General features: G+C 38.8%; 1 protein-coding gene across 8 annotated transcripts in view; it reads left to right on the forward strand.

Moving 5' to 3' along the window:
- Positions 1–22,888, forward strand: part of LOC109409200 (uncharacterized) — a 504,613-nt gene that overhangs the window by 315,200 nt on the left and 166,525 nt on the right. For 7 of the 8 annotated variants that reach the window (XM_062849689.1, XM_062849691.1, XM_062849695.1 and 4 more), the window contains 2 exons: positions 6,899–7,269; positions 7,798–8,204. In XM_062849689.1, the coding sequence (XP_062705673.1) occupies positions 6,899–7,269; positions 7,798–8,204 (778 nt within the window). The remainder of the gene's footprint in view (positions 1–6,898; positions 7,270–7,797; positions 8,205–22,888) is intronic. The other variant, XM_062849690.1, reaches the window with a different exon arrangement.

A 22,888-nucleotide genomic window follows, 5' to 3' on the forward strand; every position in this document is an offset into this window, starting at 1 on the left:
GACTATTCTATAAATCATGCTCATTCTTTAAATAGCAGAGTTGAAGCCAAAATAAAGTAACGTAACATAGAGGAAGAGTGTGGGACCATTTGGGCAGGGGACCTATTTTGAGCACTTGCTGCTATAACTTTTGTACAATTTTGTAAACTTCAGCATGGTTGCCGAATTTCATGCGGAAATCATCAATGGAAACCACAAAACAACGATGTCAACCTAAAATCCAAGATTGCGACTCACATCTAAAATAGAAGAGGCGGCTGTTTAAGGAGTTTTAGGCTCTAAAATCATGCAATATGGGTATATTTGGCATAGAGAAGATGTCCGGAGTCCAAAAATGGTAACCAAAACATACAACATGGCGGCCCAAAATTCAAGATGGCGGTTGTTTTGAGAAGTTTAAGGCTCTGAAACCATGTAATATTGATATATTTGGTATGGGGATGTTAAGAGCACGAAAATGGAAACCAGAATATTCAAGATGGCGGTCCAATATCCAATATGGTGACACAAAGCTCAAAATATAGGTGATTTTAAAAAGAATTAGGCTCTAAAATCATGCAATATGGGAATATTTGGTATGGAAAATATGGCCGGAGTCTGAAATGGCGACCAGAATTTACAATACGGCGGCTTGAAATCAAAATGGTGGCTGTTTAAGGAGTTTGAGCCTCTGGTATTATACAGATTTTAGAGCATCCGTACAAATTTCGGGTAATATGAAATACAGGTTTTTGAGCTAGGGGAGATATTCCCGAGTAACATGTTTTAGTCAGATAATCTAGAAGAGGTTTAAAAAACCACCATAAAACCGAAATAAAAAGTGTCAGTTTTTATTACGTTTTTAAATCCTCTACAAGACCAATTGGTCATCAAAATGTTACACGGCTTTTATTTTTGTATAAGATACAGATTTTTCAAAAAATCATCTGGTGAGGTGAGAATACGGATTACGGCTGCAAATCGGGCCGTTAAGGTCCCGTAGACTGCAAACGAAGACAAAATTCGAGTTGTACAAGACTCTGATTCTTCTGGTTGCTTTATACGGTCATGTAACGTGGACGTTGAAAGAAGTTGATCGGAGAGCCTTTGGAGTCCTCGAACGTAAAGTGCTGCGAACAATACTCGGCGCTAAACTGCAGAATGGCATTTGGCGGCGCGTCGCATGAATTACGAATTGTACCAAGTATATAAAGAGATATATATAGTTAAGCGAATAAAGCACGGTAGGCTGCGGTGGGCTGGTTACGTAGCTCTTATGTCAGAGAAACGACAAGCTGAAATCTTATTCAGCAGGGAACCAGGAAGGGGAGGCCGCGCAAGCGTTGGCTTTTTTCCAGTTGAGGAAGACCTAAGGACTCTAAATGTTCAAGGCGGCTGAAAGTTATTGGCTCAGGACCGAGACCAGGGGAGGCGGATACTTCATTCGAGGTAAACTCCCTGCTACGAGTTGTAGCTCATAAGTATTAAGTAAGAAAGGACCTTGAATATTACATACATATTGGTATGGAGAAGATTTCCGAAATCCAACCATGGTAACCACAAATTCAAAAACGGCATTTCAAAATTCCTCTGCTTTATGAAATGTTAGGCTCTGGAAGCATGCAATCTTGGTATATTGTGTAGGCGGGCAGATATCCAGCTATTGAATTACCTTCTAAAAGTTCAAAATAGTGTACTGTATATGAATTTTTCATCATAATCTTGGATTTACTCAATACCGAATATCATTCTTGTATAAAATGGACCCAAATTGCGTGGCTTAAAAAAAAACAGATGTCTTTATATATGTTTTGTTAAAGCCCAGTGGACAATGGTGGATTGTACAAATACCTCAAGGTCAGCAAGTCTAACAGACAGAAAAACACATACAGTTTAATAACTTACCAAGATCACCATAAGGTTCAATGTGAATTATCAATTACAGAACAGATTCCTCTAAAATCTAAATAGACTAAACCACCACCAAATTTCTCAAATTTTAAGAATATGTACACAAGCAATGTCCAATACTTCTTTCTGCTGCGATATTCATCAACATGCAACATGCCACTTCAGTTAATCTTGTTCATTTATTTGGGGCTCAATCGCGTATAACGCTTTGCGGAGCCGAAAATCGCGTATTCGTTGCCTTGTGCTGTTGGTACCAACTCGTTGTGGGACTTGGTCTTCCGGCTGGCCAGGAGCAGCTTGGAAACACAAAGAGGATAAAACAGAGAAAAAACACTGGAGAAGAAAACACAAGCGAATTAAATTTTTATACCAACAGAGCGAAGAAAGTCGAAAATACATCCAATGTATGTTGCAAAGACCTAAATATTCCCACGCCTTCCGATATTCAAAGTCAATTCAACTGAAACAAAAATGCATTTTCACCCCACATTCCCAACAGCTGCCCGGGGGATTTTAGATTCAATTTTCATCGTAGGGTCTACCTACCTCACGCGCGGCATATTGGAAGCAACGAAAATCGCACCATTCGTTACTGACCTAGTTTTTATAACCCATCATCGTCCGGTGGTGGCCGGGTGCGATCGTGTTGCACCGCGTTAGGTCCGGTCGGTGTGATGCAATTTCAATTACGCTTGGGACAACGATGGGTAATAAACCCGAAAGAATGATATAGAACCGCGACATCATATTGATCGCGCTGGAACAAAGATTGTTTATTTTTGTTTCGAAATCAAGGCGCCGAATTGGCCGGGTAAGGTTCTGAACTCAGGTGAACCTTAGCTGGAATGTTCTGAAATTGAGACACCGTATTGGCGGCATACGGCGCCGGACTTGTTTTGCACTCGATTTGTTTTGACTTCGAGTAAACTGAAAGAAAAGAATGTGGGGGTATAATTTCAACCAACATCCGCGGCCGGGGGCCGGCTAGGGTTCACTGTGCCCAAGTAAGGTACACTTCAATAACAAAGCGGGTGCTTTGTTTTGGAGAATTTGGTGCCAAATTCCAAAGACGATGAGGATGATGATGGTGACGATGATGATGATGGGGAGAATGATAATGACGTCGATGGTTGGTTCAATTCTTTCACACACCCAAGCCTTGTATACGCTCAAGTGAGGCGGGGCTAGAAGATGTAGGCCTTGGTGTAAAGATTCTCAGTAGGTTTTGTGCGAACACGCCCAAGTCAGGCGTGGTTAGGAGATTTAAGTTTTTCGTTGGTATTAATATTCTTGGTAGGGCTTGGGATACGCCGAAGATAGAAGAGTCGTGATGTTTTCAAGAAGAGAAGGATTTTAATCACGATGAGGACAAGTAGGATAGGTAGAGGTCTAGGTTTTGGACTTATTAGTATTTTCATTTGGTAGGGTTTTGGATACGCCCAAGTTGGTTCGGGCATTGTTAGGAATTATCATGACATCTTCGGCAAGACGAGAATGATCGTAGGAATTTTAGACACGCCCAAGCTGGTTCGGGTATTGCTAGGAAATTTAGGCTATAAATACGGAGGCTTTGGCTTCAGTCGGGGCAGTCAGTGAAGACAGTTCGTAGAGAACAGTCAGTTGTCGGGAGTTCGGTGACAACGTTAACGCAGGCAGCACATCGGATAAGTCTTGAGCTCCCATGTGGGACACCTCAAGATACTGTCCAAAATCAAGTCAGTAGTTAAATCAGTTGGTGAACAGTTCAGTGACAATGTTGAAGAAGACATTTCGGTTGAATTCTACCGCGGATCAGAGTTAGAATCGAGAGTTTGAGTTAACAATTCGGACGAGTTAGTTGATTTAGCAGTTAACAGTGAATTCATTCATAACCGTATTTGTGTAATAGTGTTTATTTAGAAGTTAAGATAACGAAATAAACTGTAAAATCAATTACAGTAGTGAAAAACACGGACATTGTGAATAAAAGAGATATCACATCCTTGTGTATAATAGTTTATAGAAGAACCCCAAGTAACGGGACGCTTCAATGTGACATCGCGGGTCCCCAACATATCCCTCACAAGAACAAAGGGTTGTCTACCTCGGGCCTCAAGGGTATCCAAAAGTAGCATTGCCAAACTACGTGGTCGATGTCATCATAACCGGAACCGCACTTAGTACAAACATTGCTCAACGCGAGGTTAATCCTGTGTAAATGCGCATCTAGCGAGTAATGGTTGGACATAAGTCTTGACATCACGCGAATGAAATTGCGACTTACATCCAAACCATTACACCACACTCGCAAAGAAACATTAGGAATAATGGAACGTAACCACCGTCCCAGCTGGCCATCTCGCCAATCATTTTGCCAACTTTGAAGAGAACTCTGGCGAACAAAATGGAAAAATTCATCGTGTGAAATTCTTCTATCATAGATCTCACCTTCCTGTGAGCCCACCTTTGCGAGAGAGTCCGCCTTCTCATTGCCATAAATTGAGCAATGTGAGAGGACCCATACAAAGGTAATCTTGTATTGATCTTTCGACCCATCTGCACCCTTATTTTTGTAAGAAAGTAAGATGAATGTTTTACAGGGTTCATCGACCGGAGTGCCTCAATCGAGCTAAGACTATCTGAGAAGATAAAGAAATGGTGTGTGGGCATGTTGGAAATCATCTCCAAAGCGAAGTTGATTGCTGCCAGCTCAGCAACATAAACCGAACTTGGTAGGCTTATGTCAGACGACATGTAGAACAGATAAATTCTCATGAATTTTGACTGAGTGTTCAGACTGAGCATTTCTTCGAAGTTTTCAATAACAAGTATGCTGCTCACTCCACACTTGATAAGTAACCTTAGCGAGAGCTCCCAGAAGCGGTTCTGGAGAGGTTTCACCCCTGCCAAGACCTCTAGGCTCGCATTATGCGTTGAGTGCATACAGCCGAGGGCAATATGCAAACAACGGTATTGAATTCGTTCCAACTTTATTAGGTGGCAGTTTGCTGCTGAGAGGAAACAGAAAGCAATATACTCGAGAACAGAGAGAAAAGTCGTTTTGTAAAGTTTTATGAAGTCTTCCGGGTGAGCCCCACCATGTTCCGGTAATTGTGCGTAGAAAATTGATCCTTTCTTGACATTTTTGCACCAAATACTTAGTTTGGGTACCCTAAGTGCCTTTTGAATCAAACCAGACCCCAAGGTATTTCGAAGTTAAAGACTGGTCGATTTCTGTTCCCAAAAGTTTAAGCTTCAGTTGGGCTGGATTCCGCTTTCTAGAAAAAACAACCAACTGAGTTTTTTGCGGAGCAAACTCGATCTCCAAACCTCTTGCCCAACTGGACAGATTATTTAGGGAATTTTGCAATGGTCTTTGCAACATTTCTGCATGTGGGCCTTTTAAAGAAACCACAGCATCATCTGTAAGTTGTCTCAGTGTGCATGGGCATTCCAAACAACTGTCAATGTCTTTCACATAGAAATTATAAAGCAAGGGACTTAAACATGAGCCTTGGGGAACCCATGTAGCTAATTGTGGAAGTTGTCAGTTGTCCGAAGTTGAAGCTCATATGTTCTTCTGACAACAAATTATACAAGAAAATTATTTAAGATTCCTGGTAGTCCACTATTGTGCATGTTTTCTGACAATTTTCCTATGGAAACTGAATCAAAAATGCCCTTAAAATGCCACTTCAGTTTGGTTGAAATGATTTCCCGAAGACACGATGAAAGCACCATCACCGCTAAGTGGAATAATCAGTAGGGTGTTTTTTCTACATTTTTTTCTAGAGTTGGTTAATCGAAATGAACCTTCTATCCTTCTTAAAAATGTAAATGTTGTTGAAAGCTTTGGCCGTGATTTTCTGCCATGAAAAACAAACTGCACTTCTGACCTGAATAGAAGCACTCAAATGCTCACCACAATAAACAATTTTGCGCATTAGTCACAATAGCACAGCCATAATCAAATCCCAGAAGAATAGCGGCCAACTCGTTCTATAAACCAACACCCAGGTCCCATCCATCTTGCTCGTAAATCAATCTGTTAGAATTTATATTGAGTTCCCCCTGCGAACGACTGCAGCAGCAGTCAGTGCTTTTGTCGTTCGTTCGACCAACCATGTACCGAGAATCCGCTTTGTCCCAATAACGGATCCACATACCTACGACGACTATGCGAACGTGACTCCGGACCACATTCTCACGCCAGACATTGCACTAATGCGGATGGACGGAATGGGGGTTGCCACAAGAATGATGCGCATCTTCGATCCTTCGCAGCAGTAGCAGCAGCAGAAGTAGTACCACCACAAGTCAGAAATACCGGGGGCGATATTGGGATCCAGTGACTGGGTGGGATGCGACTACCAGAGAGGGGGTCCCAAAGGGTACGCCGGGACAGGAAATTGATTACACACAAAGCAACGACGAATGCTGGAATTAATAATTTCTGTTTCCAATTAATTGTTGCCGGTCTGTTGGTGGGTCTGTGGTGGTGGTACGATACTTGCTCCAGGGCAAGGAAATCTCTTTTTCGGAGATAACACGAAGAATGACATCGAGAGCCAACCGCAAGACGCTCGTCTGTGGGAAGCTGGAAGCTTCAGATTTAGCTTTGATCATGTTTGTTGGCTATATAATAGGGTGGTTTATTGAAAAGGAGTTCCCTAGGGGCTTCACCCTTTTAGGGAAGAAAATGAATCCATTTATAGGAATTCTTCGATTCTAGATCGAATGGTAGTAGCCCGAATGTCCTGAAGGGATAGTCAGATAAATGAAATGATGTTATAATGAAAATGAGATGAAACATTGAATGTTTGGGGGGGGGGGGGGGGGTTGATCACTTTTCTTAGGTGGGGTCAAGGGTGTGGTGTTTTTCTTCTTTCTCCCCTAAGCCTAAAATGTTTTTAATCATAACATTTGGCCTTGAACAAACATTTTCCGAGGAGCGGAAAACCCGTCATAATGTTTCAAACTAACCACAAAATCCCACTAATGAATGCGATTTTAATTTTCTCTTCAACAGCCTCTCCCGCCACTACCGGTGACAGTTACGGCCACACCGCAGAGCACCGTGTCCCCCACAAGCATCCAGTCTCTAGCTCCCCAACTCTCAGTACATCCGTCGACCGCAACCACAGCCAACGGTACAATCCCATCGCCCTCAACGGCTGTGGCGGTGACAACCGGTATCGTGAAGCCGACGCCTTCCATCGCCGTGATTCCTTCGCTCAGCATCGAACGAGAGGAGCGAGACTTGCTGCTGCAGCAGCAGCAGAAGCAGATGCACAAAAGTGCCACCCTTCGGCGTCCGTCGAGACCGCTGTCTCCTTCGAAACGACGCGGCAGCGAGCAACACCAGAAGCAGCTTTCCAAGATCGAACCACTTATTCATCGGTAAGTCTGGGGGAAAAACTGCGGAAAAGTTTCCGCGTACATTACCGAGGCTTTATGGGTTTATTGGGAGATATTTATCTTGATTCGCTGTTGGGTAAAATATATTGTACTTGCGCTTCCACGAGGTGACTTACTACCATATCCTGTCAACATGTTCATAGCATTTTTAAGCAGTGGAACTATAAACACTGATATCATATGTACCTAAATGGCGCACTTTGTAGAATGAGATGGTCTAAAACAGTGTCCGTAATTCATTTTGTTGAACCCATGTAAACTTGTCTTATATGCCATGCAATTCATCATGAAACCGAATGATTACATCACATGCAATAAATTTACCTGATATATTAGGTATTTTCATGATTGACATGAAATGCAAATGACGTGTTATTACCATTGTTTTCTGTGTCTAACAATGTTTGATCATTATGAATAATAACAATTATGAATGAATGAAGTGTCTCTTCAACCACTTAAAGTTAGCCAAGGGAATTGTTAGTTTAACAAACAACATATCTTCCTCAGCTCACCAGACAACAACGAACGCATCGTGCCATCAAACCTGAAGGACCAATCGCCCATAAGCGCACCGGCAACACCGCATCAAACCCATCCGCCCGAGTTTTTCAAGCAATCTACCGTCACTTCAACGGTTCCCCCCTCGTCGTCCTCCTCATCACGGATGCCTCCTGCCACGGCCGTTGCTCCATCGCCTCGCTTCGAACACGCCAAACTCAAAGGATTAGATGACAAGGACCTACTCGGAGATGGCGGTGCCGGTTCGGAAGGAAGCACCACCGAAGACTACAACACCTGCACCGACAACTCGAAACGCACCGTCACCGCCACGTCGTCGGCCGTCGGCGGCGGATCCAAAGGTATATTTAAACCCACCCACACGATTAGACAACCAACAAGCAAACAAGTGACAGGTTCGAAGCCCATTCTTCAAAGCCAAAAAGTGTTTTTATTTTTTCGCGCCGTCTTCAACACGCTGTTTTTTAACTTCTTCTTGCTCGGCTGCCGTTTCGTTGTTTGTTGAACCCTTTGGTGGGTTTTCATCCTTCTCAATCAGAGCCCATTCTTTTGATTTGATACCCAATCCTACTTGGTTGAAGATCGGTAAAAATTCCAAAAGTTTCACGTTCTGTTTAATTGGTTGTTAAATTTTACGTTCAATTAAAACTCTTTACCCCGCTTTTTAAATGTTGGTGTTACGTATTAAAAATTTAAAACACACTAAGTGGTGCATACATTTGCCATTTGTATTAATTGTCATCCAATAGCTGTTTATAACCATGTATCGTGCCAACATTGATACTGATCCTCTCCAAAGCCGACCCCGGACGAGTGGTAGCTGTTGATTGTCATTACCCAATGCATTATCGATCCGTTTAACCGCACTTGTATCTGCATAATCAATTATTATCATTACCACCATCATCATCGGTAGGGATGCTCATGAGGGTGCACCATATAGGCAGTGCTTTCAGTTTGTACATATTTGGGCCACCCATGATTCGTGCACTCTTTCCGCATAATTAATTTTACAAACTTTAATCAAATACTACTTATTTATTTTAATTGTAATTTACAAGGGCTTGGTGAAGAGGCCCTTCTGTTAAATGACAGTGGCTCTGCGTTCTCCTGCACAATAAAGTACCATTTTGTAAACAGGGTGCGAGCATCAAGTGGCCAGATAAATATTCACTCATGTAATTAAGTGTTATGCTTTGCTGAATCAATTCAAATTTATATGTGTAACTTATAGAGTTACTTCGTTCCAGCACCAAGCGTGTAGTAGAGTACCATCTTCGTCGATTTTGGGCTTACTCTATGTTCGCCTGTACATACCTAATTCGATGCTGAATGATGCCTTCGTAATTATTTCTCCCAACATTTGCACTACGTGTCTAGCCCACTGAAGTGTGCCATGTTGCATACGCTTCGTAGACAAATTCTACCGGGACATTACAACGTGTTGACGCCTTTTTGGTCAGATTTTTCACTATAACGCGTAAATTAGACGTAAATTCAAATATTTTTGCATATTCGGATGCCTTGTAAATTTCCTATAAGTTTAACCTGTCCAACAGTTAGTTTTCATTGGAAAGGTATGCTAAAAATGGGAATGAGTAGCGTGACGTTACAACAGTGTCATATCTTCACCTTAAATGGGTTGAGATACCCTAAAACTTATCTCAAACCATCACCAACGTACCCAGAAGACTCTTGAATACACCGGAACAACTTGAAACCAACTGAAGCCGCTCGAATCACCTTGAAACCCTCCCTAAGATACACGTATGCATACCTCTATAGGGGAGACTGAGGAGACTTGATCCCTGGGGAGACTTGTTCCCCCCATATTTGCTCGGAATCAAAAACATTTTTCTTCTAGCATATTTTTTTCCAAAACTACCCTTGGACAAACGACTATGTTTTGGCTACAAGTGATTTCGATTGTACATTGCATTATTTTTTAACGGCTGATGGTTTGTTTTCAGTCCTTCAGAAATCTTTTAGGTGATTCCGAAAAATCTCAATAACTTTGTGAAAAATTGAACCAAACCGTGTCAAAATTTCACAGCACATACTTTAAATAAAATGCTTTCATACTTATTTATTCAAATAAGGCTGTTGTTAACATATTTTAATTAATTCAGCTTAGTATACACAACAGTGACATGGGGAAACTTGATCCCTCGAGGATTACATACACATTATACATGTGAAAAATAAAATTCTATTCGGAAGCCTCTATTTACTTGGAATTCTAGTCTATTCAACGATAAAATGTGTCAGATAATTATAACTTTGGTACAAACCAAGAAAAGGGGGATCAAGTCTCCCCATTTTGAAAATACGGCATATCCTTAAAAATTTAAGGAAATCTTACAATTTCGAACACTCCATATTCATCGAAAATACAAGAAAACTTGAAAAGAAAATGAATAGGAAGACTCTGGAATTATTTTCCCTTTAAATAAACCATGTGCTCAAAGGGGAATCAAGTGTCACCCATTTTTGAAAAATACATCATAAGACATGCCTCCATAAAACACAGTTTTGAAAACTTGAACAATAATTTAAAGGCATTCTGTTGTGTATTAACTTGCAATAGATTGTTACCTGCCATTTTGTACGGAAATCGGATCTAGTTTTGTGTTTTTTCTTAAAGTTTCAGATAAATTAAGAAAAAGGGATCAAGTCTCCCTAGTCTCCCCTAACTCTTGTAAGTGGCCTTGACATCCACTGAATCCCAATAAATGCGTTGAAACTACATCAAAACCCCCATTAGACAACCGAAAACTTCTCCAAACCGCAGGGAACCAACCCACAGGCCTGAATTCTCCTAAAACACCCCTCTAAAACTTCCCAACCAAGGATTCTTTCAGGAATATATCTATGGATTCAAACAGAAAACCATCTAGATTTCTGAAATAAAAAAAAAATCATCAAATGTTTCACTTTATTTTTAAACATCTTGCAATGATTGCTCCAGAAATTCTTCCAGGATTGTTTTCGGGGCCTACTCCAGGGATTCTCATCAAATCATTGCAGAGCTTCATCCAGGGAATCTTTCAAAAAAATTTCTGGATATTTTTTAAATTTTTTTTCCAGGAAATCTGAGGTTTTAAGAAAAAAATCTTCCAACATTTTTCATACATTCCTCCAGAGATTCCTTCAGAAGTTTTTAATTCATGAATTTCCGAAGAAATGCCTTGAGTTATTTGTTTTTTTTTGTAATTAAAATGAAGGGTTTATTCGGAAATTTTCAACATGGAATAAACTCCTTCAGGAATTTCTCAGAAAAATCATTCAGATAATCTAACAAGTTTCAGAAAATCCTCCTTCTGAAATGATTCAAAAATATATCCAGAGACTAATTTAAAATTCATTTTTTTTAGATTTTTTGTTTTTTTTTAAGAAATTATCTTAAAAATTCATTCAGAAATGCTACCAGGGATTTTTTCTGGAATTTATCTATATGATCCATTTAAAAAACGTGATTGCTTTAGAAATTCCACCAGGGGCTCCATCAAAAATTGGTTCAGGAATTCATCCATGAATTTTCAAATAAATTCCTTGACGGATTCTTTCAAAATTAATCTAGGGTAGTGAACCACTTGGGCAGCGGCCGGTATTTTGGGCACTCTTCGCTATAAGTCAGTCAATTCCAAACCAATGAACTTGACATTTTGTACACGGCTAGATACTATACGTATCTCATTACGTTCCAAAAATTGTGTCAATTGGTTCAGAGTTGGCTGAGTTATAGCAGAAAAATGCCCAAAATAGGACCCCTGCCGAGATGGTTCCACTTCCCTACTTCTTTCCTCAGACATTTATTCTGAAACTTCTCCTGGTTATCTTAAAGAAAACCCTTTAGATTTTTTTTTTTCGAAAAATCTTCCATCACTCCTAGTAGGATGTTAGGGTAATATGACCCAGATAGGCTCGTCGAAAATTCCTTCTTAGATTCATTTGGAAATATTCTTAGAAATTCCTGGTGTTTTCTCAAAAGTTCATTTAATGATTCCATACATGGATTTTTTTCCATAATTCTGCATAAATACCTTTCGAAAAGACCCTAGAAATTCCTGAATTTCTTACGGAAAACCTTCGACGGATTATTTCGAAAATTTCTGTGGGTTTTTTGCCTTTCTCGTTCACCTAAGTGAACTGAAAGGCTATATGTTCACTCAAAAAAAAATTTTCGATAGGAGGCTCGGAGGGTCAAGTCACATATACCAATCAACTCAGTTCGACGAATTGAGATGATGTCTGTATGTGTGTATGTATGTGTGTCTGTGAACAAAATAAGTTCACTCACTTTTAAGGCACTTCCCATTGGCCGATTTTTCGGATTATAGCTCGAATCGAACCGGAATTTTTCCGCATTGTTTGCTATTGAAAATGATTCGGATCGGTCAAGGCGTTTCGGAATTATGGCCAATTTAGTGATCCGGACCAGCATTTTTCACCCGAGCGACAGGTGTAACAGCCTGCTTAAGTTGGTGCGCGACGACCGCGACGACGGACGCCGCAGCCCGCAGCACACCACGAGAACGAAAGTAAGAGAGAATATGAGAGAAAAGACGACGACGAAAGAGCGGTGCTAACGTGCTATACATATAAGCAAAAAAAAGCCTAAAGTTGTCCATCACTAACGAACCACGCATGAGTGTGATGATGTCAACATGTCCTGATACTTCATTAGTTTCCTTTTTAACAGGGGAACCATGTGAGATCATCCAGGATCTAGCCCGTCCCAATCCCAAATTCTCAAAAATCGTGTTTTAGGACCGTTCATAAACCACGTAGACTTTATGGGGGAAGAGGGGTGGGTCTGGCCAAAGTCTACGCTCCATACAAATTTCAAAATTTTTGAATGGTCAAACTTTGGTATACGTGGTTTATGAACAGCCCCTTCGGAATGACGAATCAGTCGTTCGACCGATTGCCCCCCTCCCTCTAAAGTAATATGTCATCGAAATGGGACAACTGGCATGGATACCTAGCGCTTCGACGCCGACCCAAATCCACCCGAGTGCATGGGCTGGGTAGAGGAGGCTGACCGAGCATAGCACCCCACCTCACTGCCATTCATGGTTCGATAGCGATGGCGATGCTAAGTGACGGACGGGAGGCAGCCGAAGGTTTTCGTTTTAAATTACGTTCCTATAGTGGTTTCTGCTTTGAGTAGTGTTGCGTGTACGTACACGCTGCATTACACGAACACCACTTGAGTTACTGGTTGAAAATAGTAAACAAAGATCAGCTGTTCCCAGCAAAATCAAATGGGCATATTTTCAACCAGTAGATTTGCATACTAATGCAAACACTAGTTCGTGATACCGCGCTGCGAAACCACTATAGGGCACTGCACTGTTTTGATTTTGTGTGGGATTTTGACGTTTCTTGGCCTTGTTGTTTACAAAATTTCTGTAAGAGTGAAAGAGAAGCAGAGAATTTCATGCAGTGCTCTGTAGTTCAATTCTGATTGGAAATCTTTCACTTCTGATTAGAAGCGACCCCGCTGTAGTGTCAAAATTCTCGGACCGCGATGATTCAGTTCATCGGTGCACTCGTCTATAGGTATAGTCCATTTTACGAGCCGATTTTATGAATGAATTTTGACAGGAGATTGCGTCCAATAACCCGTGAAAACCAATATCATCATCAACATTGTTGTCACTTCGTAAAATGGCTCATTTACCTAGTTAATCGCGGATACTGCACACTGAAAATATTCTACACAATTGAGCCACATGTTTCAAACATGAATTGAACATGCTTTCCAAGTAGTGAAGTAAAGCATCTGAATTTAACGTGTCAATCCAGTCATAGATATACTTCTCGAAATCATGTGTAAAACACGTTAGTTTGGTATCATAAATGTCAACTTTCTTAGAATATCAGTACAGAAACCCTGCTGCGGGTTCCTGTTCACCAAAAATGAAGCATGCTGAGACATACTCAACGCGGGCGTGCTTGGATGTACATTACATTATAGGCGAACCATTTCCATTATCGATACATAAACATACTGTCAAACACGATCATATGTGTAAAAGACAGTGGTTTAGAACCTAAGAACCTAAGTAAGGAGTTCACTGAAAATAATCGGCACGGCTCATTTATGTTCTTTTACACGTTAATTTATCGTTTTAAACGGCAAACTATGTTAACGTGTAATTCTTTTGAATTAGATGTTAAATAGTATAGGTTCTAAACCACTGTCTTTTACACATGATTTGATCGTGTTTGACGGTGTGTTTATGTATCGATAATGGAAATGGTTCGCTTATAATTAATGTACATCACCGAATTCGCCCGCGTTAAGTGTGTTTTAACATACACTCTGAAAAATTTTCACGTCCGATTCACGTGAAAAGATAGGTAGTTTTCGTCCACCATATTTTTCACGTAACCTTCACCGGAATGACAGGTAGCTGGATAAATTTGAGCTTCGCTAATCGACAAGATAAGTCAGGTAAACTTGACATTCATTTTACGTACCGGTAACGTGAAATGTGCGTGAGTGCTATTGGAATTTCAGGTAACTTTTACGTGAACATTAGATTAGTTCTACGTAAATTTCACGTAATTTCTACATGATTTTTGTATGAAAATAAAGCAGCAGTACCAGCTTGCAACGTATTTCACTGAGAGGAAATTTCATTTTGATTTCACTGGAAAAAGTCAAGTAACCGTTCAAAAAACATTTTTTCAGTGAGTTCATATGAGTTAAGTGAAACCCGCTTGAAAGTATAGTGAATCTCCAATAGAAAGTTATTGAAAATTTCGCACTGTATCGTATTATAAATTGTATATGGTTTTCAAGTGGATTTTACTGTAGTCGAAAGTATGCAAAATAGACGCGTATAGTTGTCAGCCATCACTAACGAACCATGCATGAGTGTGATGATGGCAATATGTTCTGTGAATTCAGATGTTTCCTCTTTGTCAAGGGAATCATTTGGTGGTCTCTGATGGCACGGAGATGAACCAAATTTTTGAATTTACCTTCATATTAATAATAATAAGAGCAAAAATTAGTGAAATAATAATAAAAAAATATTTTAGATTTATATGATTTGGCAGTGAAAAATTTCACTTAAATTTTATTGGATTTTTTCAGTAGAATATTTTCACTTACTAATCATTTAAGTTTCAAATGTTGAGTTAGATGGAAAAAATCTACTTTAGATTTCCAGTAGAATTTAAGTGAATTTTTCGCTCAGTGTTGAAGAGGCAAGAGATTTTTAATCCTTACAAAATGCAATGAAAAGAGCGGAAAAAGCATAAATGATATGCTACCGTAAAATACATCATTGCATTTTTTAGGGATGTGAAAACTCTTAACTCCTCATATACGCTACAAGCTGCTACATATATGTAACAATTTAAGAAAATTCTCTATCAGTCTTTTATTCAGAGTTTTTCAATCTGCATTTACAAACATAATAATTAAAACATCTACACCTACATACGATTCGTACTCTCCAAGATTGGATAATTCCAAACAAATCCAGAAGTTTCGACTCAAAATCTTCGTAGTCCAGCTGTTCCAAATATTCGCTGAACTATAGTTTCCCGTCACCGTCAATATAGACTAACAGCCCCTAACACCTGCTTCTTAAGGTGAAACATCAAGAAATCCCATTGCAATTTTTCATACAAACTTTAGAGGCACAAATCTGACGAACAAAGCATCGAGCCAAGCCGCACTTGTTTTTCCTGGCTTTGCTCACTTCCAAAAAGAGGCAGCTTTTACAAATCGAGAGCATTTATTTACAAATTTTCAAGATTTGTGCTTATGAAAACGTGAGTAGGGGACCAAGTCGGCCATTGTGGCAGCCATGTTTGTATTCTCTGAAGTTTCTCCTTAAACCGAGTCTGAAACTATGGAAAATTATAAAAGTCAACACTGTTTATAATTAATCATATATTGCCTTAAACATTTAAATTACCGTTTAATATTCGCAGCAACTTGCTCTGAAACGGCGTGGTTCCTGCACCAACTTACTTTCGACGCCATTTGCACACCTGAAATTCACGTAGCTTTCGTTTCGCGGAAACTTCCAAGTCACAAGTTTACTAACACAAACGCATTCAAACCATTGGCGTGAAAGTCAGGTGGATTCGATCAAACAGGACGGTGAATACTCCGTGATTATCGGGTGATAGCTACATATGTCAGGTAGCTTTTGAGATTTTGTGAATAAGGATGAGCTACGTGATATTTCACGTAAATCGGACGTGAAAATTCTTTAGAGTGTACTTTATTTTTTGAAGAATAGGGACCCGAAACTGGGTACCTGGTACTGATATACTAAGAAAATTTACATTTATGATGCCAAACTAACGTGTTTTACACATGATTTCGAAAAGTATGTCAATGACTAGTTTGACACGTTAAATTCAAATGTTTTCCAAGTAGTGAAAATTCATGTTTGAAACATGTGGCTCGAACGTGTAGAATATTTTCAGTGTTCGAAAACAATCTTATAAGACCTGGTACCAGGTACCAGGAAGATATATCTTCCTCGTTTGGATCTCACACACAGACTTCCAACCCTTGCCGGCAAACCTTCGGATTCTTCGAAAATGAGTAAAAATGAAGCCCAGAATGATACACATCACTGCGTCCATAATGTATCGTTTTGCACTTTATTTCACCATGTCAAAATGTTATAAAATGTTATAAAAGTAGTAATGATTTTATTTCACCAAGGAGCAATTAAATTCACATATCAGGTACACATGTATTTTGCATTATCGAAGCATGTTTAACTATAAAGTGCGATTACTCCTACTTTTAAATGGATACCCTAAAAAGAATAATGGTCTCTATTCACCTTGCCCCATACATATACCTAGAAAAAATTAAAAATTTTAACATTCGATTTTTTAAATAAATCTTGCAAGTTATTACATACTTGACATTGACATGAAGTTGTAAACGAAGAAAATTCGCTTTGCTAGGTTGCTTCGATCATTTTTAAACAAAATAGAACGAAGCTTCTGATACCAAATTTTGTGAAACAATTTCTACTTTTGTGGTTTTGTGGTTATTATTGTGTATTTACTCGAAATATGGATTCAACCGGTCACTTCCTTAGGGCCTCCAAGTAGGTAGCCCGTTTTATAAAAAGAGGGACTTTGAAATGAGCTTATTTTAATAAATGCACGATACCTAGTGCATGCATGCTGTTGCATGCTGCACCCCGCTATTCATTAACGTTCATGTTTGGACAATTCAATTATTGAGAGTAATATGAAAACGGCTACTTGACCGAACGAATACTTTATAACCGGCCATGTCCATAAAGAGAGTAAACGCACAATACTTTAATGTTAACTTATAACACAGCGCAACATTTTTGTCTCAAGAACAAACTTATGTGTCTCCGAAGGATATTTCCATGCTAATAACTTGCAGTCAAAAAAGCCCGAAATCGCATATTTTGCCATATAAATTGAGGTATAGCTCAAAATTGTGACATGTTGGAGCAAATCTGAGCCCGGATTTGGATTCAGCGGCCCAAAATCTGTCAGAGACACATAAGTTTGCTCTTGAGACAGACCAAAAGCTAATTTTTGTTACGCTGTGTAATGAAGGCAATTGACAGCGGTACCAACAGTGTTTATGGGATTGGTGTAAAACAACAGCCCTTATTCGCCCCAAACCCTCATAGACCCACGGTGTATGGCGACTTGACGGTATATGTAAATCAACTTTGAACTTATTTTTCTCGTCTTTTCTACCCAGCGCGATCAATCGAGGGCTAATGGTTTAACTTTACGGTACAACATTCTGCCATAATCGCTTGAGTTTTCATTTTATATAACAGGGGTTTGCATTCAAAATTTCTTTATCCATATCAAATATGGTGCCTTCACGGTTTTTGATTAATGTTTAATGCATAAAAGATTAAACTCATAATAATGCTTTCATAAAACCAGTATTACAACATCTTAAAAAGTTTCTATATTGTTGATTCATGTGTTTCTAAATCATGCAATATCCAAAATTGGCATTATAATTCTTTTCGAAGTGATTCCATAATTAAGTGGAATGCTGATAAAGGTCGTCTCGGAAAATTGCAAATCTATTTTGCGATGATCTGCCTATACATCTGTAAAAGTCCTTTCCTCCTAAAAGCAAATGTTAAAAAATGGATTTTTAGTATAAAATAACAAACTATGCGAGTTCTTATTTCTATCATGTAGTTTTAATAAACAAATAGTTTGATTTAATTAGTTCTTTATTTGCTTATTTCCTTAAAAACATACCGGGAGCCGACACTACATCAATACATCAAGTTACAAAACGCACGAGTCAGATAGACGAGTAGAGTCTGGGACAGTTTGGGCAGGAGCACCTGTTTTGGGCACTTACTGCTGTAACTCAGTCAATTTTTAACCAATTGACTTGATTTTTAGGACACGGTGAGATACGCACAGTATCTAGCCATGTACAAAAATGCATGTAAATTGGTTTGAAATTGACTGTTATAGCAGCAAGTGCCCAAAATAGGTGCTCCTGCCCAAATGGTCCCAGACCCTATTGGCAATGGATCTCAATCTTATGGACACCTTCTAATTATGCCTAACTCCGATGCACACGACAATCTAATTATATTCACTGCATGTTATGCGGTAAATCAGTATTCACTGTTTATCGATATAGAGCTGTGGCTTTGCCGGGAGGGGCCTCCGATCGTCTTTGTAGAATTGGTAGAATCCAACCTGGTTAGCTGGATGTTTTCCTCCAGGCTGCTTGGAGCCTTTGTTGGATAGGACACTTGACATTTTGCTAAACCACCTAAACGAAAACAACCAGAGGTGACAAAACTGAAAACAGCGAATTATTGTGGTGTACTTACCTGTAAAAGTACAAAAAAAATGTTTGATTTTTTACACATACGCTCGTAAGAAACCCCGTAGGAAGAAAGAGTGTTTCTCGGCTCATCAACCTTCGTAGTCGCGAATTACCGGATCAAAACAAATTTGACAAAAAATAATGATATTTTTACTTTTCCTTTGCTGCCATCCTCGCATTTCTCCACATTTTGGCTGCGTTTTAAATGGCTGCGTCTTTAACAATTTGGTTGCACGTTAAATTCGTTCAAGTCGATTGCGCACGAATATTAGTTAAATTTTGAATAACAAACTTTCATTAATATTCAATGATAAAAATCACCATTTAATTAAATGAAAACCGAGTTTGCCCAGATTTAAGGTACCCTTGAGGTAATGTTTATATGGTAAAGTAAACATCTGCTGGTAAGGTAATATATACACTTCCCATTAAGGGAACGTTCAAAAATTACGTCCAACATTTGGGGGAGGGGGGGGGGGGGTCTAGAATAGTGTGACAGTGCGTGTTTTGGGTATAGGGAAATTGCGTGACAGAGGGGGGAGGGGGGGTCTAGAAATCCCGAAAAACGATGGACGTAATTTTTGAATCTTCCCTAAGTGGGGGCTTCAATCAATAACGAGTATGTGTTTTTATCCGATTTTTCACAAATAATTGTCAAGATAGTTGTCATTGTAACGTCACCACTGTTTTTGTTGCCCTTTGTCGTTCGCACTCCCAGCCCCAGGCTTGAATGTACATAGAAAGAAAATAAGAAGACTATTAAGGGAAGATTCAAAAATTACGTCCATCGTTTTTCGGGATTTCTAGACCCCCCCTCCCCCCTCTGTCACGCAATTTCCCTATACCCAAAACACGCACTGTCACACTATTCTAGACCCCCCCCCCCTCCCCCAAATGTTGGACGTAATTTTTGAACGTTCCCTTATTTAAATAAATTAAAATACCGTCACAATATTGTGTGAGTTTTTTTTCGCGTGCTTTGATCACAAATCCCTGCTCTCCACAACTCTCCACGACAAACTTCAAGGCCATATTGAAAAATATGGCCATCAGTTAGAGGATTTTTTGTGCGAAGGAAATTTTTTGGAAAAAGTGTGCAAATTATACTTCTAAGTGATTAAAATCGGTGTAAATCGGTTTCTTAAGTTTAAGTGTGGTGCTGACATTTGAATTGACAGCGCAAAGGTCAGTAAAATATCTTAAAACAGTAAGACAAAAATGTACGAATTTGGCAGTGAACAATTCCGGAGAATTTCGTGAATAGGGCGTAACTGATAATAAAAATGTGAAAACAACGGAATGGGGCACTGCATTGTTTTGATTTTGTATGGGTTTTTGACGTTTCTTGGCCTTGTTGTTTACCAAATTTCTGTAAGAGAAAGAGAAGTAGATATGTTCATGCAGTGCCCTATTGGGTTCTAAAGATTATCCAGATTATTCTATTCTGGAGCTCGATTTGAATAGGTCGTATGTACATTTGTCGATATAAAATTCGATCAGTTTATTTTAGTTATTGTAGCAATAGGGAAGATATTTTGGGGATTTTTTTAATGATGGAACGGAAAGCCTGTTTTGTGATGATTCTGCTGTATGTATCAACTTTGTTCAATTTCAACGGTTTTTGCTATAATAAGCGAATCCAACTGATCGAATTTTTAATCGACAAAAGCACATACGACCTTTTCAAATCGAGCTCCAGTATTATCGGAATCTTCACCGTAAATGAATCAAAATCCAAAATTCTCGCGCTTAATATCATACGGGCGTATCTACAATGGTGGATTTCTCTTCGGATTATTCCGGGGAATACTAGCAGTGTTCTGATGATCACTCGGCGTAGTCCTGTGGAGGACGACTAGGGCTAGCATCCATAACAATAAAAACCAAACTCGATTTCCCGGTCAAGTTATTAACGGAAGAGAAAGTCGATGAAGAGAAATCGATCATTGTAGATACGTCCGTATCTAAGCGCGAGATTTTTTTCATCTTTTTGGTGGCATCATCCTTTTTCAGCCCATTGACAGGCATTGTTGTCAACATCGCTTTTATAGTCTATTTTACGAAACGACAACAGTGTTGATATTGATATTAACACTCACGGGCTTGGGCGCAACCTCCTGTCAAATTTTCATTCATGAAATGAGCGATCAGCTGACCCGAAACGTCTCGTAAAATGGCTCATTAAAACTGTTTTGTTTATTTCTAGCGTAACATGTGATAAGGGCCTAAGTCGAAAATGTAAACAAACGAGATTTTCCGTTATTCCTATCAAGTTTCACGTAATCTAACGAAACACTTCCTCATCTACGCCAAAAACCCATTTTAACATGACTTATTTGATGATTTTTCAAAAGGCCTAAGTAAATTCATAGCTCCTTTTGGGGCCTAAGTCGAAGTAAAAGCACCCAAGTTGGACTAGACCTCAGCTTTACTTCGGCCCTTTGGCACGTTACTTATATTTTTCATGGTTTTGATTTGAATCTGATTCTTTCTTGCATAATCACGTAAATTTTACGTCGTAAAATATAAGAAAACTAATGCAAACTAACTTCTTCTTACTCAAAATTAGCTCAATTCAAAAGGGCCTAAGTCAATTTATAGTTGCTCATAGGGCCAATGTACTAGGGACTAAGTTATTTGCTTATTGTCAAAGGGCCAAAGTATTGGTGCCCAAGTCAATGAAAATTTTCAAAAGGGCCAATGTCCATTACTGTTCGAAAATTTAATTTTTAAACGAATTTCAATGTAGTATGTTATTTTTGGCGCTAGACAGCATGTATGGAGCAGTCATGCTCATCATTTGCTGCATAAAAGTAACTAATACAGTGTTTGACTTCTAAATACGGTTTATGAATATACATGGAAACCTTCTCAAGCAGATTTCTCAATGTTTACATTTTGGACTTAGGCCCTTATCACATGTTACGCTAGATTTGACCATCAAAACAAAGATATTGGAACGCGTGATATTCAGAAAAATTAGCTCTTTTGATTAGGTTATAGATCGAGCTATATATAAAATAATAATGTTTTATTTACTACACTGAAAAACGTTTTCACATTGTTTATATCTGATTTTCATACTGATTGTTTTATTATGCGTTTCCATTGAACGATATTAGAATATCACATAGATTTTGTGAATTCCTAATCATTTTCATGTACCGCATTGATTTCATGTGATACGAAGAATTTTTCATTAAAAAATCCGATAATATTTATATAGCTAATCTAATGAAAATTTTCCATTGGATATGTGATTTATTTGTTCAGTGTATGCAACCCAATTTTACTGCGACAATTTAAATTCTTGTTAAGATTTAATCAAGAATATAGTTCAATATGAATAACTTTAAATGACACATTTCAAAAAGTGTTTATCAATTTTCCGAGAACTCTGCAAGAATATTTTTTCCACATTTTTATTGTTTCAACCATTACTATGCGCTTTGAATCGATATCAAATTAAAGAATAACCTTTTACTATTTGCCGTGTTTACGTGCTGATTCAGGTTTCGCCATTTTTCGTTTATACCAAGGGTTAATACGTAATTAGAAAAGTAACTTAAAAGGAACTTTTTGAGAGTTAAGTGGACAAATCTATAGCAGTTTTTCACTCACTTAAGCTTGTATTAAATTTTGGCCAAGGTGTACTGGGCAAACAAAAATATTTGTCACTCGCAAGGTCACTCGAAAAACGAATAGGGCCAAACAAAGTAAAACAACAAGCCAAAATTCATCTTTCAAAAGTGGTCAAATTTTGTTCGCCTTATGTGCCATTTTATGAAACAACAACAATATTCACCAGTTATGATGCCACTTCCTGTCAAATTTCCATTCAAAAATTCGGCTCGGACTAAGTACATATTTAACAACCGTCGTTAGCTGTGGGGGTTAAACATGGGCTCAGTGGTCTCGACGTTCTTGTTTCGATTTTAGTCTGTATAATGTAGTGATTTTCATTTTGCTCATTTTGCTTATTTATAAGTTCTTTGAAGTTGATCACAACAAGTACGATCAATTTTTATAATGCATTTTTATATTATGGATATTGCAAAAAAAAACATCGTAAGGTATTTTGATACGAAATTCATTAAAATACATTTTGATTTAGTTTACTCCTCTGAGTTTCCTGCAGTTACTTGAATTTTGTACATTTAGTCAGTTACGCCATATTCGCAATATTTTCCGGAAGGTAGGTGTATAACATATAAGCACCTA

Source organism: Aedes albopictus, chromosome 2 (genome assembly GCF_035046485.1).
Source record: "Aedes albopictus strain Foshan chromosome 2, AalbF5, whole genome shotgun sequence".
In the NCBI taxonomy this organism is placed as follows: domain Eukaryota; kingdom Metazoa; phylum Arthropoda; class Insecta; order Diptera; family Culicidae; genus Aedes; species Aedes albopictus.